Source organism: Cloeon dipterum, chromosome 2 (genome assembly GCF_949628265.1).
Source record: "Cloeon dipterum chromosome 2, ieCloDipt1.1, whole genome shotgun sequence".
Classification (NCBI taxonomy): Eukaryota; Metazoa; Arthropoda; class Insecta; order Ephemeroptera; family Baetidae; genus Cloeon; species Cloeon dipterum.
In genome coordinates this window covers 37,080,431-37,094,684 of record NC_088787.1, presented here as the reverse complement: position 1 = coordinate 37,094,684, position 14,254 = coordinate 37,080,431, and the positions used below count along the sequence as shown (strand labels likewise).

General features: G+C 47.2%; 1 protein-coding gene across 1 annotated transcript; it reads right to left on the bottom strand.

Annotated features, from left to right (window-relative positions):
* Nucleotides 1–1,982: 1,982 nt before the first annotated feature.
* LOC135937621 (uncharacterized) lies at nucleotides 1,983–4,854 on the bottom strand. The gene is made up of 4 exons (XM_065480781.1): nucleotides 4,788–4,854; nucleotides 3,693–4,679; nucleotides 3,051–3,622; nucleotides 1,983–2,981 (listed from the first exon to the last, which is right to left on the bottom strand). Exons 1-4 carry the CDS (start codon nucleotides 4,852–4,854, stop codon nucleotides 1,983–1,985), a joined length of 2,625 nt encoding a protein of 874 aa, XP_065336853.1.
* Between the last annotated feature and the right edge of the window lie 9,400 nt (nucleotides 4,855–14,254).

The following is a 14,254-nucleotide window of genomic DNA, read 5'->3' as shown; positions in this document are numbered from 1 at the left end:
GGGCGGAGCCAATGTTTGGTTTCGCCGACCATTCACCGGCCGCCTAACCGGTAAAATCGTGATTTTCATTCCGCTTTGTGAAGTGAGCGTCCCTTACCCAGCGGCCATATTGGTTTTGTCGCATGTGCTCTCCGCGTAGCTTGTTTGTGCTCACAACATTATACGCATTTCGTGGATAAATTCCGATAAAAAGGTGCCAATCGAATACGGAATGGACGAAATTCCACCCACTTTCAACTGGGACCCTGTGGTGGGTTACCTCCCTTCAGGTCGAGAAAAATGAACGCAACAGAAGGAGGTGCGCCAATGAGCACCTTGAGGGCTTTGATAAGGTAAGTGTTGCCTTTATTTTATTACCTCTTGCAAAATCTCGGTCGGCAAGAGTGCTTAGCAGTGCTAGCGTGTGTCTGCAGGTCACTAGGTCAGGTTAATTAGTGTTTTATTTAATTTTTGGATCAAAAATGTTGCTTCTCAGCCAGGCATGTTGGTTTAAATCCGGTGACAACATTCAAATTGAAGTTCAGATCGGAGTGTTTTGTCACAACACCTAGTGTGCTGTAAAAATGTTTATAGGATGCAAGTTAATTTGAGAAAAATTAACAAAATTTATTTATTCAAAAAATCTGCGTCAAAATTAAAGTTAATCTTAACTTTAATTATGACTCTAAACCAAAGGTCACTTAAGTTCTTCCATGCCCTTCCAGGAAAATAGATATAGTGAGGAATATCGCAAAAAAATGACACAAAGGAATTTAACGGAATTATAGTCGCTGATTGTTATTATTTGACTGGAAAACAACAATCTGTATGCAAATAAGAACAATAGAAATTTGGCGTGTTGTTTGGGGGTTTGTCTGTTGTTTTATGATCAAGCGAATTCACATTAAAAAAATGGAAGTTGTTAGTAGGGGAATTACAAATATAAAGAAATGCAATACAGAAAGATATATAGACGCAACATTAATAGGAGTACTTATCACACTTCCTCTTCTCGGGTGTTGGCGCGATGGCTGCTCCGTCTACGTAGCTGCCGCTCCTTCAGAAAGAAATCCACAAAGTTGTCGATGCTGCCGCTCTCTCCAGGCTGGTCTTGTCCACCGGTTGACCATGGGTTTGGCAAAGGTCACGGCGCGCGCGGGTGACGTGCGCGTGGCCGCCGATATGACGCCTCGGTTGGGCTCCACGTGGACCAGGGACTCCTGACAGGGACTGGCCACGAGGGAGACCTACAGGGTGGTGGACGAGGGAACATCAGAATAGCTCTTTGAAATAATTGTGGTGCCCGAAGCAACCACTGGCGGAAGCCCAAAAGGAGAATCCCAAAAGTTGGAAAAGCAAATGTTTACTTACAATTCCTGACTTTGGAGTGAATTTAACGTCGAATCCGAAATCGTAAGATCTCGTTGTCTGCAATGAGAGACGCACCCTGCTCAGGTCACGTGCGCTCTCGTCGGTGATTTTGGGCCATCTGATTTGTTGTTCCCTGACCTACCGTGGGCTAGCTCAGGCTAACCCCCCTGCGGCACCTATCGAAGGTGGAGAAATTGGGAGGGCGAAGCAGCTGGTCGCTGGGCTGTCGCACTCGTGCTGCACACAAGTTCACTTTCGCACAGTTTTGCACATAATCACTTCACTCGCACAAATACAAAATACAAGCAATAATCAAAGAAGAGAGGGTAAGAAAGGAAAGATGTTTTTACAAAAATAAAAATTAATCAATCATTGTACACAATTTACGTGTTTGCTAATTTCGCTATTGCCTTTATTACAAGTGTTTGTAACAATTTGTTGGTGATGATTGCTTGTTTATTCTCACCAAAAGATATGTACATACATGTTAAAAAAAAGGAATTGTCAAAAAATAAAGATATAAATCACAGTGAGAAAAGGCACCATTCCTGGCAAACATCTCGCTAAAACTCTACCCAGGAGGGCAGAGCCGGAATGGGCCTTGAAAGGAGGGGAATTAAGCTGCACTAGAATCACGCACTCACATACGCCTTACACTTGGAAGGAAACTGTGCCGCTGAACAGTCTTTCAATGCAGGTGGTGCAGCATTCCAAAAAGCGATGACTCGAAAATCAAACACACACTGGCCGAGTTCGGTGCGCGCTGGTGGCTGTTGCAGCCGTGGATGCAGCGGGTCGTCGCCACGGTGCACGCGGCCCTCGGTGATGCGCGCCATTGCGTCGTAATCAGTGAGGCCACAAAGATTCTTCTTGAAAAATAGCAGGTCGTTGTAGCCAAGTTGGGCCGGCACGGACAGCATGTTCTGCTTCTCAGGTGGCGGGACGTGGCGACCGTGGATGAAATGGAGGGCTCTGTTCTGGGTTCTAACCATCTTCCCGATGTTTGCATTGGTCCAGGGGTGCAACGCCGGAGTCCCGTAAAACAACTTAGGCTTCACGAGAGTCAGGTACGCCATCCTTTTCACTCTCTGCGTGCAGCCACGCAAATTGCGGGCCACGAATCCAAGAGTACGCGCTGCTTTCTTTCGCTGGACGTCGACATGGTGGTTCCAGCGCAGATCTCTCGCGATATGGACGCCAAGGAGGCGCTGCGTGCAGACGTAGTCGAGCGCCACGCCGCCAATCGTATACTGGGGCGTGCACGGCTGGCGCGCGCGCGAGATATCCATCGCGACGCATTTCTTGGCGTTCAGCTGCATGCCGTTGTTGGTGCACCAGATGTCGACGAGGGCGAGGTCGTCCTGCAGTTCGTCGACGTCGTCTTGGCAGCTCACTACCCTGAACACGGTGCAGTCGTCGGCGTATTGCTTCAGGTTAGTGTTCAGGGCTGCAGGCAGGTCGGACACGTAGATGTTGAAGAGCAGCGGCCCCAGCACGCTGCCCTGGATGACGCCGCTCGTGACCTCACATGGTTCGCTTCGTGCGCCGCCGAAACGCACGAACTGGCTGCGGCCAACGAGGAAGTTTTTCAGCCACCCGAGGACCTCGCCGTCAACACCATGGTGATGAAGCTTTGACAGTAGCCGCTGATGTGGAACCCTGTCAGAAGCTTTCGCTCAGTCAAGGAAAACTGCGTGCACGTGTTGCCCGCTGTTGCTGTCGAGGGCCGCAGTCCAGTTGTCCAGGGTTTTCAGCAACATTGTCGTGCACGAGCGCCGCTCGCGGAAGCCGTGCTGGCAGTCTGGCAGGGAATTTATCCTCTCAAAGAAGGCTGCAAGCTGCTTGCGGACGTGCTTCTCCAAGAGTTTTCCAACGAGCGAGGTGACGCTGATGGGGCGGTAATTATTGAAATCATTTTTGTTACCTTCTTTTGGGATCGGCGTCACCGCTGCACACTTCCAGTCGGCCGGCAAGTCGCGTGTCCGCAGCGGAAGGTTGTAAATGTGGGCGAGGCTGGGGCAGATCGTCTCAGCGCAGTTTTTGAGCAGCACTGCAGGGATGCCGTCCGGTCCTGCGGCACTTTTGGCGTCCAGGACGTGCAGCAAGGCGCTGACCTCGCTCGCCGTGATATGCAGCTTGCTCAGCTTCTCATTTTGGACGGGCGCGTGGCGCACGAACGGAAAATCAGTGCCTGCTGGCGAGAAGATCTGCTTGAAAGTGGCGAGAAATTGGCTAGCGACGGCTGCAGGCTCACTGAAAATACGGCCGTCAGCTGAAAAAGTAGTCGTGTTAATCGAATGAATGAATGAATTTCATGAACACAGCTGCCCCTTGTGGTCCACGGCCGAGAATCCAAAACCAGCGGTCTTTAGCCAGTCTGACAGCGCCTTGGGTCGCCTTTCTCGCCGTCTCAAAAATGCTTCTCGTCTCATTGGTTTTCTCTCTCATCCACTGCGTGAACAGATCATCTTTAATTTTAATTAGCTTTTCAAGATTTTTGTTGAGCCAGGGGAGCAGCTTCCTCTTTGATCGCGTCCTTCTGGTTGGCACGCACTCCGCGACGCATTCTAACAGCACTGTCTTCCAGGCTGACCAGGCTTCCGCGAGGTCATCTTCTTCCGTCACTTCTTGCAACTTCACCGCGAGTTGGTCGTTGAGAGCCGGCCAGTGGGCACGCCGCCAGTCCGGAAGCGTCATAGACACAGGTGGCGGGCGGCGGGAGTCCACCTTGAGGCCGATCAGCAACGCGTCGTGGTCGCTAACGCCGGCGATAACCTCGCTCGTGGAGACTAGATTCGGTGTGTCGCATAGGAACAAGTCGATGGTCTTCTCGCTCGTGGCCGTGGTTCTCATTGCGTTTTTTATCAGATGCGCAAAGGATAAATTATCATAGGCATCGACGATTTGTTCAGCAGGTGCAGCTCTCGGCAGCGGCATCTCGTTGTTCCAGTCCACTTCCAAATTGAAATCGACCATGACAAAGCAAGCGTCGTAGTTGTGCTGCTGCTCGGCGGCCAGCGCAAGCGGGCGAAGCAACTCATCGTTTTGCTCCGGCGTACAGTTTGGTGCTCTGTACACCGAGGCGATGAGGAACCGCAAATTCGAGACCGTATCCTTGGCCCAAACGGCCTCAGCAGTGGTCTCGAGCTGTGTCTGTCGGCGCGGCAGAAGGTGCGGAAGAATGGCCAGCAGGACGCCACCTGCTGGTCTGCGGCCGCCAGTTCTGTCCTTCCGCAGCACAACGTAGTCAGTGGGGATCACCTCGTGGTCGGAAATATCAGGCGTCAACCAGGTCTCATTAATAGCGAGAATGTCAGCAGGATGGCACTCTAAGAGAGCAGCAATTTCAGCAGCCCTTTTTCTGTTTTTTAAAGAACGGGCGTTAAAGCACAAAATCGCTGCTGCTTTTTTATTATTTTGCTGGTGCTGTGAACTACGTGCTCGGGTTGGATGCAGCGTGTCAGCAGCGCCGTGTCTTAACGAGTAGAGCGAGCCTATCCTCATAGCCTAACCTCTAAAGGGTCTAATGCGTCGATGTAGCAAAGAAGGGTTGTGGCTTTGAGCACCATACCTGGGGTGGTTTATTGAAGCGGGAGGTCGTCGCAAGAGATACAAAACGGCTACCTCTAGGGCTGAGCTAGGGGGAGAGCGAGCCAGGTCGTCTGCGTCTGGATCCAGGCTGGAGAGTGTGTGGTTTCTCCCGTGCAGGGTAGTTTTAGGATTTTAGCTCCTCCCCCTATGCTCTCCCCTTTAGGCGCCCAATAGTAAAACATCGGTTATATCGGTAACAATAATATTGGTCGTAATATCGTCAGGAAACCCCTGACACAGCGGTTCGGGAACGCTCCAGAAGGAATCGTTTAGCATTGGCACGGAGCATGACCAGCAGCTGAAATTATTTTTCTTCTTGTATTCATTAACCTCTTTCTCCCTAATTTTTGTGAATTTGCGAAGGCATGTTCTGTGAAATTCTAGCGGGCAGTCGGAACATTTGATAAAAACAGCATTCTTGCGGCCGGCCATGTCACAAAAAAACATTTCGAGGGTGGCATCTCTGGCATTTACAGTGGTCCAGGTGGTCGATCGAATTCCAGAGATCAGAGTCACGAGGGTTTTAAATGGAATCCTCGTCACTTCTATTCAAACGTCTCTCTAGGAATTTCTCCAGCGATTGGGCAGTCAATGGGAAAACTTGATTTAGCTATTTTCCAATCAACTGGGCAGTATTCAGGGTCACCTCCGCGCGACAAGGTCGGCGGGGGTGATAAAAAAGCTTCGCCAGGGGGCTCGCCGGCCCGGTGAACCTGAAAAAACGCCCGGAGGCAGGAATACAGCAGAGACAGATTCTTTGCGTGCACACTCGATGCTAGCTTACCTCCTTCTCCACATGCATAATGTGTGTGGGCGAAAAGGGTGAGTCCCCCATATCATTATGTTCAGATCGGAGTGTTTGTTTACTCATAAGTTATTTTTACTAATTTGCGATTCTTTCAGTCCTTTGCCTGAGCATGAAGAAAGCTTTCTTGACACGAACAGCTGCTGCCGAGAAAGGCAGTGGCAATCCCACATTCTTGACACGACTGATAGAGCAACGCATGAAGGGCAGCTCTTGTTTGTGAGTCGCCGAAGTGTAGCCTTGCATGACATCCTACCAACCCCGGACAGCATCATGCAAGTGGAATCTGAGATTAGCACCACGTACGAGTAAGTATTTTAAAATGTAATAAGTGTATGAAGCTCATAACATTGTCCCACAGCATGGAAAACCACATGACACTGATTGGAATGGAAAACTGGCTGCTGGACATGGATCGTAAGATGACAATGCCAAGGTGAGTAAAAACGTTATTGGTTTATATGCTCGCAATGTTGAAATGTCTAGGTTTACCCTGGCCCTGCTATCACATAGCTGCCTCTAGAATGAAGCGCCAAATTTTGCCCAAATTAATTATTTTGAATTGGCTTTTGCAGTTCAGTGACGGAGATGAGGCGAGAATTGTCAGTTTCAAGTCACCTTGTTTTGCGGATTGATGGCCCCCACTTGCCCCCAAATATTTTTTCGCATTTGTTTTCCCCGCCAAAAGGATCATTTTTATTGTTCTCTTGTGCACACTTGTTATTCTGATTTGGTTTTCAAGGCGTTGAAAGGGAGTTTGCCGCCGACCATGCCCTGTCATGCCAGCCGCCAGTGTTAGGCAGCTGTGTCCGGAGTTTGGGCGCCGTCCGGCCTGCGTTGATGCTTTCTGAAGAGTGAAAACAGTGCGCGCAGCAAGCGCGCATTGTGCTGTGTGTGCTGGAGCACCATATAACACTCAGCTGGTGTTTGGCACAGCAAAAGCAGTCGTTGGCACCTCCCCGGTTGGCAGCACCGGCTCCAGGAGGAGGGCAAGGCGGTGAGGCGAGAATTGTCAGCCTCAAATCATCTTTTATTACGGATTGATGGCCCCCATTTGCCCCCAAATATTTTTCGCATTTGTTTTCCCCGCATAAAGAATTATTTTATTGTTCTCTTGAGCACACTTGTGATTCTGATTGTTCTTTCAAGGTGTTGCAAGGGAGTTTGTCACCGACCTTGCCGTGTCTGCGCAAAACACTATTCCTCCGGATTGACGTGCCCAATCACCCCCAAAAATTATTCTCAGCTTTCCCTAGCAAAAGAATTATTTTTATCATTGACTTATTCACTTTGCTAATGCTCAAATTTTTTTCAGTGAGTTGTTTTGAATATACTGTTCAATTAATTTGATGATTTCTTTTTAGAATTCTAGCCTGCATTTACCTGGACTTGGCCAAGAAAGTGACACTTCTTGAAGGTGCATCTGGGAAGGCCCTTATTTCCTATACCAACCCTGGACATGGCGGGGACAGAGCCACGTGGTTGGCTAGCCTGGACTACCTGCTCTCCCCAGAACGCAACTTGTGCCTGGAATCAACTATGGGGGAGTGGTGCATGGTCCGACTGGTCAAAGGGCGTCGGAAATTAGGTAATAGAAGAGATACGTTCCTCCTTGACCTTTAAAATATATTTCTTTTATCTGTACAGGCAAGCTGCTCGTTTCAAGACTCGACAATGGGACAGTGACCCTAATGGAGGGAGACGGGTGTGAACTGAAGCACCGAGATATGCTGCTGACTATGCGAAGGCAACCGGTAGAGCTGGAATTCCTAGCGACGTTGGTGGCGTTCAAGCTGAAGGTGACTGGTAGCATTGATGCCCTCTCAGCCCTGAAAGACCATTTCATCGGCGGTGGCCTGCAAAGTGCAGCCCGTGGATTACCAATTGTGAGTGGATACCAAAATAATATTTGTTTTATTAATTAATTTGTCAAATTCATTCAAGGTTTCTGACGACCACCAAAGGGGATGGTTTTTACAAAGGAATGCTCAATGGTGACCAGAGAAGGGCCGTCTATAAAATGCTCGAGCATAGGCAGCCACACACCATTTACTTGTTGGTGGGACCTCCTGGTACAGGAAAAACGGCCACCCTGGATGAGGTTGTCGTCCAGGTTGCCAGGCATTACCAAGAAAGAAGTGGACTTGATGCATTGTGGGTTGTAGGTTATATTGACTGCTGAATAATCATTTATGCTTTCTAGGGTCTTTTTTTTTGTTCCAACGAACGTGGCAGTCCGGTCAATGACTGAGAGGCTTGTGCGTGCTGGGCTGGATGATCACATGATCGTGCGTCTTCTCTCCGAGCAAGACTACCTAAGGAGGAACGATGCCCTCAGTGGAATGTCGCAACGTGCCACAAGGATGGTGTATCACAGCACGACCAGTGTAGTTGTCGGAACACCCATCTCAGTGGCCAGAATTTCCATGTCGCTCGGGGAGAGGAATCGCCCACCGCTCATGCTGCTGGTAAGGAAGAGTCACTTCTCAATCAGACGGTCTTTTTAAAAATATTTTTGACAGCTGGACGAAGCCGGATATATGCCGGCTAGTGATGCTTTTGCAGCAATGGCATGCAACGGTGAGGTGGTGCAGACTGTTGCAGCAGGAGACCGTATGCAGCTCAGACCCCGCTCGTCCAGCAAAATCGCTGAGCTGCTAGATGGGCAATACAGTTTCTTCGACGTGTTAGCAGATAGTGACTAATTGCAGGATGACGGGTGAATTGCAATGCGAAAATTAACAACTTAAAATTAATGATAAGTTTGTTTCAGAATCGTGCCAAAGGTGGGATTGGGTGTTTCGCTGACCGTGAACTATCGGGCGCACCCAAGGTTGGTGAGAGGAGTTTCTGCCTTATTTTATCACGGATTGATGGTAAGCAGAGTTGGACGAAGATATTTGGTTGCATTTACATTATTTTGTTTTCAAACTCCTGCTCGGGACTTGATCGTTGAAGGCGAGACATTGCGTCTGCGGCACGAACTGAGAGAAGTAGGACTGGACGTTGATGCCAACCCTCTCTACTGGGTGGACCACACCAGCCGGATGGAGCGCGACTTCCTGATGTCGTCGCTGAACAACGTAGGGGAGGCTGAAATGAGGGTCCGACTCGTCCAGTTCCTCAGCTCAGTCATCCCGCACAGACTCATCACAGTCCTATCACCGTACAGGAAGCAGGTATTGACAACGAGAATGAAGCCTGGTTTTAAATATATTCAACATGAAAAAAACCTCGAGTGATCGCATTTTTCAAATAGGAAGCAGGTAGTTTGTGCAATAGACTTGCAAAAGTTTGGGTCTCTAAAAAACTGTTGTTTTTCCAGGTGCTGCTCAGGGAGATGCTGCCTCCAACCATCCCTACGTACACAGTGGACGAGATTATTGGACAAGAACGTCCGGTAGTCATCGTCTCACTGGTACGTAGCGACCTAAGTGATACCGGAGTGCAGTCACATGGCCTTGGATTCTTGAGGGAACCGAACCGTGTGAATGTGATGGTGTCCCGGGTGAAGGAGCTGGCCATTCTCGTTGGGTCAAAAGCCCATTTCGCCAAGAGCAGAGTCGGCTTTTGGGAGAGACTGCTGAGACTGCTCCACTGCTGGCTACATCTCCGACAGCAATCTCATCTGAGCGCCAGGAACAGGATGGTTCTACACCAACGACGTCGACAGCACAGCCTGAAGCGGTTTGCGGCGTCAATAAAAAAGCGGGCAGACCTTCCAAAAAGGGCAAGATCTATAATTTTCAGATGAAAAAAAGTATGTAGTATAAAATACGGATAATTCTTAACTATTATCAAGACACGCGAAGTTTTCGTTCGTACCAAATCATTCCTTGGCACCCACATATTATGTAATAATAATGACCAACCAGCTCTCGCAATGTATATCTATAAATATATAAATATATATATATATATATATATATATATATATATATATATATATATATATATATATATACATATATATATATATATATATATGCATGCACCGATTCCATTAAAATCACACGTATATATCAATCAAAAATAGAAATTTAACAGCAATTTATCCCATGCCTACGAAATATTGCATTCGTCGCATGCCTCATATTACACATTTAATACACATCGAACGACCATCTCCTACCAGAAACAAAGAGGTGCCCACGGACCATTCATATGGTGCGGATACTCAGCAACAAGATCAAGGCAAAACAAAACCTCCAAATCGTCGTTCAAGTACCGATAGCGTCATCGTTATTTCTGATGAAGAAGACAACTAAATGCCACAACAACGCCGCAGAGGAAGGCCCAGAAACCAACCAATCAAACCACCAACCAGGTTAGTGGCGCAGTAAAATCCTAAATAAATACTTTAAGATATATAACGTACGTATCAATCACGATACGGTACTTCTCACTACGAAAAACATAATTAAAATCAATGATTCCTGCATATTACACCATTATGAAGTTGCTTCATTTTATAACAATATTTACCACTCTTCCTTATCATATTCTTTGAATGTAATACAATACATTTACTCTCGTATTATGGTTTCACTGTGCATATGAATTAATCATAACCATACCGTTCGCATATGAACACTATTAGACAAACGTAACCTAAGACTAACGCTAATTTTGATCGCCTTTTTGTGATCCACTTTATTATACTCTACAGCCCAGATGCCCACGACGGTTTTAGAACTCGCCGTACGCGCAACCGAGCTTCTTCACGCGATCGCCAAGCGCAACCGATAGCGTCCAGTCATACGCCAATGATTGTGCCACTTCTCGCCGCGGATAATGATTGTTCGACTGCGTCAGACGCCGGCGACGATGGATCCGCGCCCGAAGGTGACATGTTCGCTGCTGAGATTAGCGAACAAGACGTCGTTCTTGTTGAAAGTCCTGCTATCAGGTAATTAATCTATCCTATTAAAACAAAACCGAACAAAACTCAAAACTTTACGCGCTCTTTAATTTTTAAATAACTCATTAGCAATTTCATGTATCGTAATTTTAATATGGTCATTTATTTTTATTCGTTATAATCCACATGAAAGCAACAAATTTATAGCTTTAAATTTCCACACTCCGTTCGCTACCTTTCTACGTTAACACGACATGATTAAATATCTTGCCTCCAATTCGAACGCAATTGGAAGAACATATCCATCGTAATTTATCAATTAGCATTTAATACATTTAACAACTTAAAATTATTATTCTTTTTGTTTTCCATCCTGTGTACTTAATTTCATTATTTAAGTCCGATACCACCTGACACTGCTTCAATACCTGACGTACCACCAAATACGGCCGCTGTTGAACTCCCAACAGAGGAGTTAAATTCACCAATCGACACTACTCATCTGTCAGAGGACAACATTTCAGCACCTAAACGTCCCTTACGAATTGGTTCGAAGCAAAAACATATGAACAAAACCAAGCACTTGCACAAGAAACCTGACAGGGATGTAATTAAATTCAATATGAACGGCACTGGAACATACGGGTCAATGTATGATTGTGAACGGCCTATATAACATTTTCAGCGAGTCACCGCTAACTCCACAACCAATCGATCAACCTGTACCATCTACATCCTCGCTCCAGCCCACAGCTACAGAACAGCCAGAATCTTAGTCCCCTCAGGCAGAGGAAACCGCCCCTGTAATTAAACGACCAACACGCATCGGGCCAAAGCAAAAACGCATCAACAAAACAAAACAATTGCACAAGAAATCTGAGAGGTTTGATATTTTAATTAATTCGATCAGCGAAATAAAAATATAAAATATTTCTCGATGCCTCAAACCAAACTTGAATTCTGTTTCAGCAATCCAACGCAACCCCCAGTATCAATTGCTCAACCTGACGCTTCGGCATCTCCACCTCAGCGCGATGCTCCAATACAAGAAGTTTGCGATGATGGTGGTGACGTGCAGCTCGTTTCTGCAACTACCACTGACCACACAATGGGGAAATATTTTGCAGTGGACAGGTAGCTTTCTGCAAGGGCGAAACCAGTACGTCGTCTACAATAGAGCGAAATCTGAGCTGCGAGAGGTGTGCTCGGGGGTTGTGCAGGGCTCTGTGCTGGGCCCCCTGCTCTTCAACTTATACGTGGCCGACTTGCCTGCTGCAGTGAAAGCTCAAAGCGCTCAGTACGCGGACGACGTAACCTTGTGGAAACAAATTCGCTCTGCCGAGGACGCAGGAGAGCTGCAGGACGACTTTGACGCGGTGTTTGCGTGGTGCGCGAGCAACGGTATGGAGCTCAACGTGGCCAAGTGTCACGTGATGGACGTGACAGGGGCTAAAAACGCGTTGCACATCCCTTACACCGTCGGCGGCACAGTGCTTGAATACAACGACACCGAGCGCATCCTCGGTGTGCATGTGAGCAGTGACTTGCGGTGGAATAAGCACACAGACATCGCGCGCGGCAAAGCGGCCAAAGTGCTCTCGTTCGCGGCGCGCAACCTCTACGGCTGCACCCCACGCGTCAAGCGGCTGGCCTATCTGACGATGGTCAAGCCGCTCATGTTCTACGGCACCCCCGCGTGGCACCCGTCCACCCGGTGCAACGTCCAGAAATCTGAGAGAGTGCAAAATCGAGCACTTCGGTTCGTGCATGGGCGGCATGTTTCCGAAAAAGCGAGAAAAGAGCTGCTGACGGACCAACAGCAGCTGAGCCACAATGACATGACTTTCTTTAGGAAATGTCTCGACGATGAAACTGACATGGACGCTATGGAACGCATAATCGTGGGAAGAACAATGAGAAACACGGATGGCGAGCACCGACTGATTCCTCCACGCGCACGCACTGATCTCGGAATGCACTCGTTCTCATTTCGCATCGTGCAACAATGGAATTCCCTCCCATCCACCATTAAATTGTGTCCGGTTTCCCAGTTTCCAAAATATTGTAAAATTCATGTGATATTAATTGTTGTGTAAATGTGTGGTATAGGCTGTAGTAAGGCGAGTGATTGAGGTAAAAGTAACTTTTGCTTTTATTTTAGTCATGAGTTTCAGCGAGTTGATCGCTAATACTACAAATGCCTAAATTTCTCCAATAATGTGATTTTTTGTGAAATCATGTTTTAAATGTTTGACTTGTTATGGAGAAATAAACAGAATTGAATTGAATTGAATCGCAACTTCAACGGTTCAGTCGCCTCCGCCTGATTCACCAACCATTCCAGCCCCAGCGCGACAAACTATTTTGCCGCAACTTGACGTGAATTTACCTATGCTTGATCCACATCCCAAGACACCATGGAGAAGAGCGATTTTATTTCCGTGAGTTTTGTATATAACTCTAAAACATCAAATAGAAAAACATTTTATTCTAGAACCGAGTGTCAACTTTCGCCATCATCTTCTGAATCTTCCTCTAGCAGCGAAGAATGTGTGGACGAATACACACCAGGCAAAGAGCCACCAAAATCAGATTCAGTATCTGAAGAATCGGCAGAAAAGCAAGTCGTGCCAGCTGATGACAACCATCCCTCCACAACAGGCTCGGACATTCATCCAAAGACGCCATTGCCTGACGCACCATCTGATGACCGCCCTGACACACCGCTAACACGCACACACCAGAGTCACAACTACCTGTTGATGCACCTCAAACTCAGACACCTCAAAACACGTCAGACGCTGCCATAATTCCTGATTTAACTCCGCCAAGTCCTGCACAACCTGCTACATCAGCCGGACAAAATCCGCCGACGCCAGGTACTCCTTCCAGGTAGGATGCTACGTCATTAAAAATATTATCTCTCACATGGTATGTTATTAGTTTCTTCACTCTTTTAATTCCCCATATATGGCCACTGCGTAGCCAATTTTTGCAGAATTATAAGCGCTCTGCCACCATATTGTTTTAGCATTTAATTGTTTTTCATACATATATCTCTACGCTGCGAATTTATTAAAATCATCGCCTTTGGATTGCACGAAATATATTACACAGATCAAATCTTTTAATCAGAACATTCATGCTAAACCTCCCAGCAAGAAGTAGTAGGGGGTGGTTTCCATTTCCTACTGACGCAGAAGAATTGGAACACTAATTCATCACAAACCTGACGCGAACGGACATATTGGCGGTCGCTCGAACACCGAAAGCACGGCTTATCAATCTGATTCATTCGGGTTAGCGGAAATATGTCCCCTCGCGCACTATGAGTTCAAGATTGAGACGGTAGCATATTCTCGATCCCAAATGTCCCATCGGGTATTAATCCACACCCTTGGGGATGACTTGCCCATATATTCAATAATAAAATTTTCAATTTTTAGCTCGTAGCGAAAAGGTATCAATACCTCTTCTTTTGAAAAACTACCCCAAATAAGGGTCATAGGGAGTAATCTACGATACATGCCAACGCATGGGAACTCCATCGTCCATGCCAATTTGCTGCCGATCTGAAGCGAACGGACAAATCGGCGATCGCTCGAACTACGAAAGCATGAATTAACAATTTCGTTCATTCCGGCTAG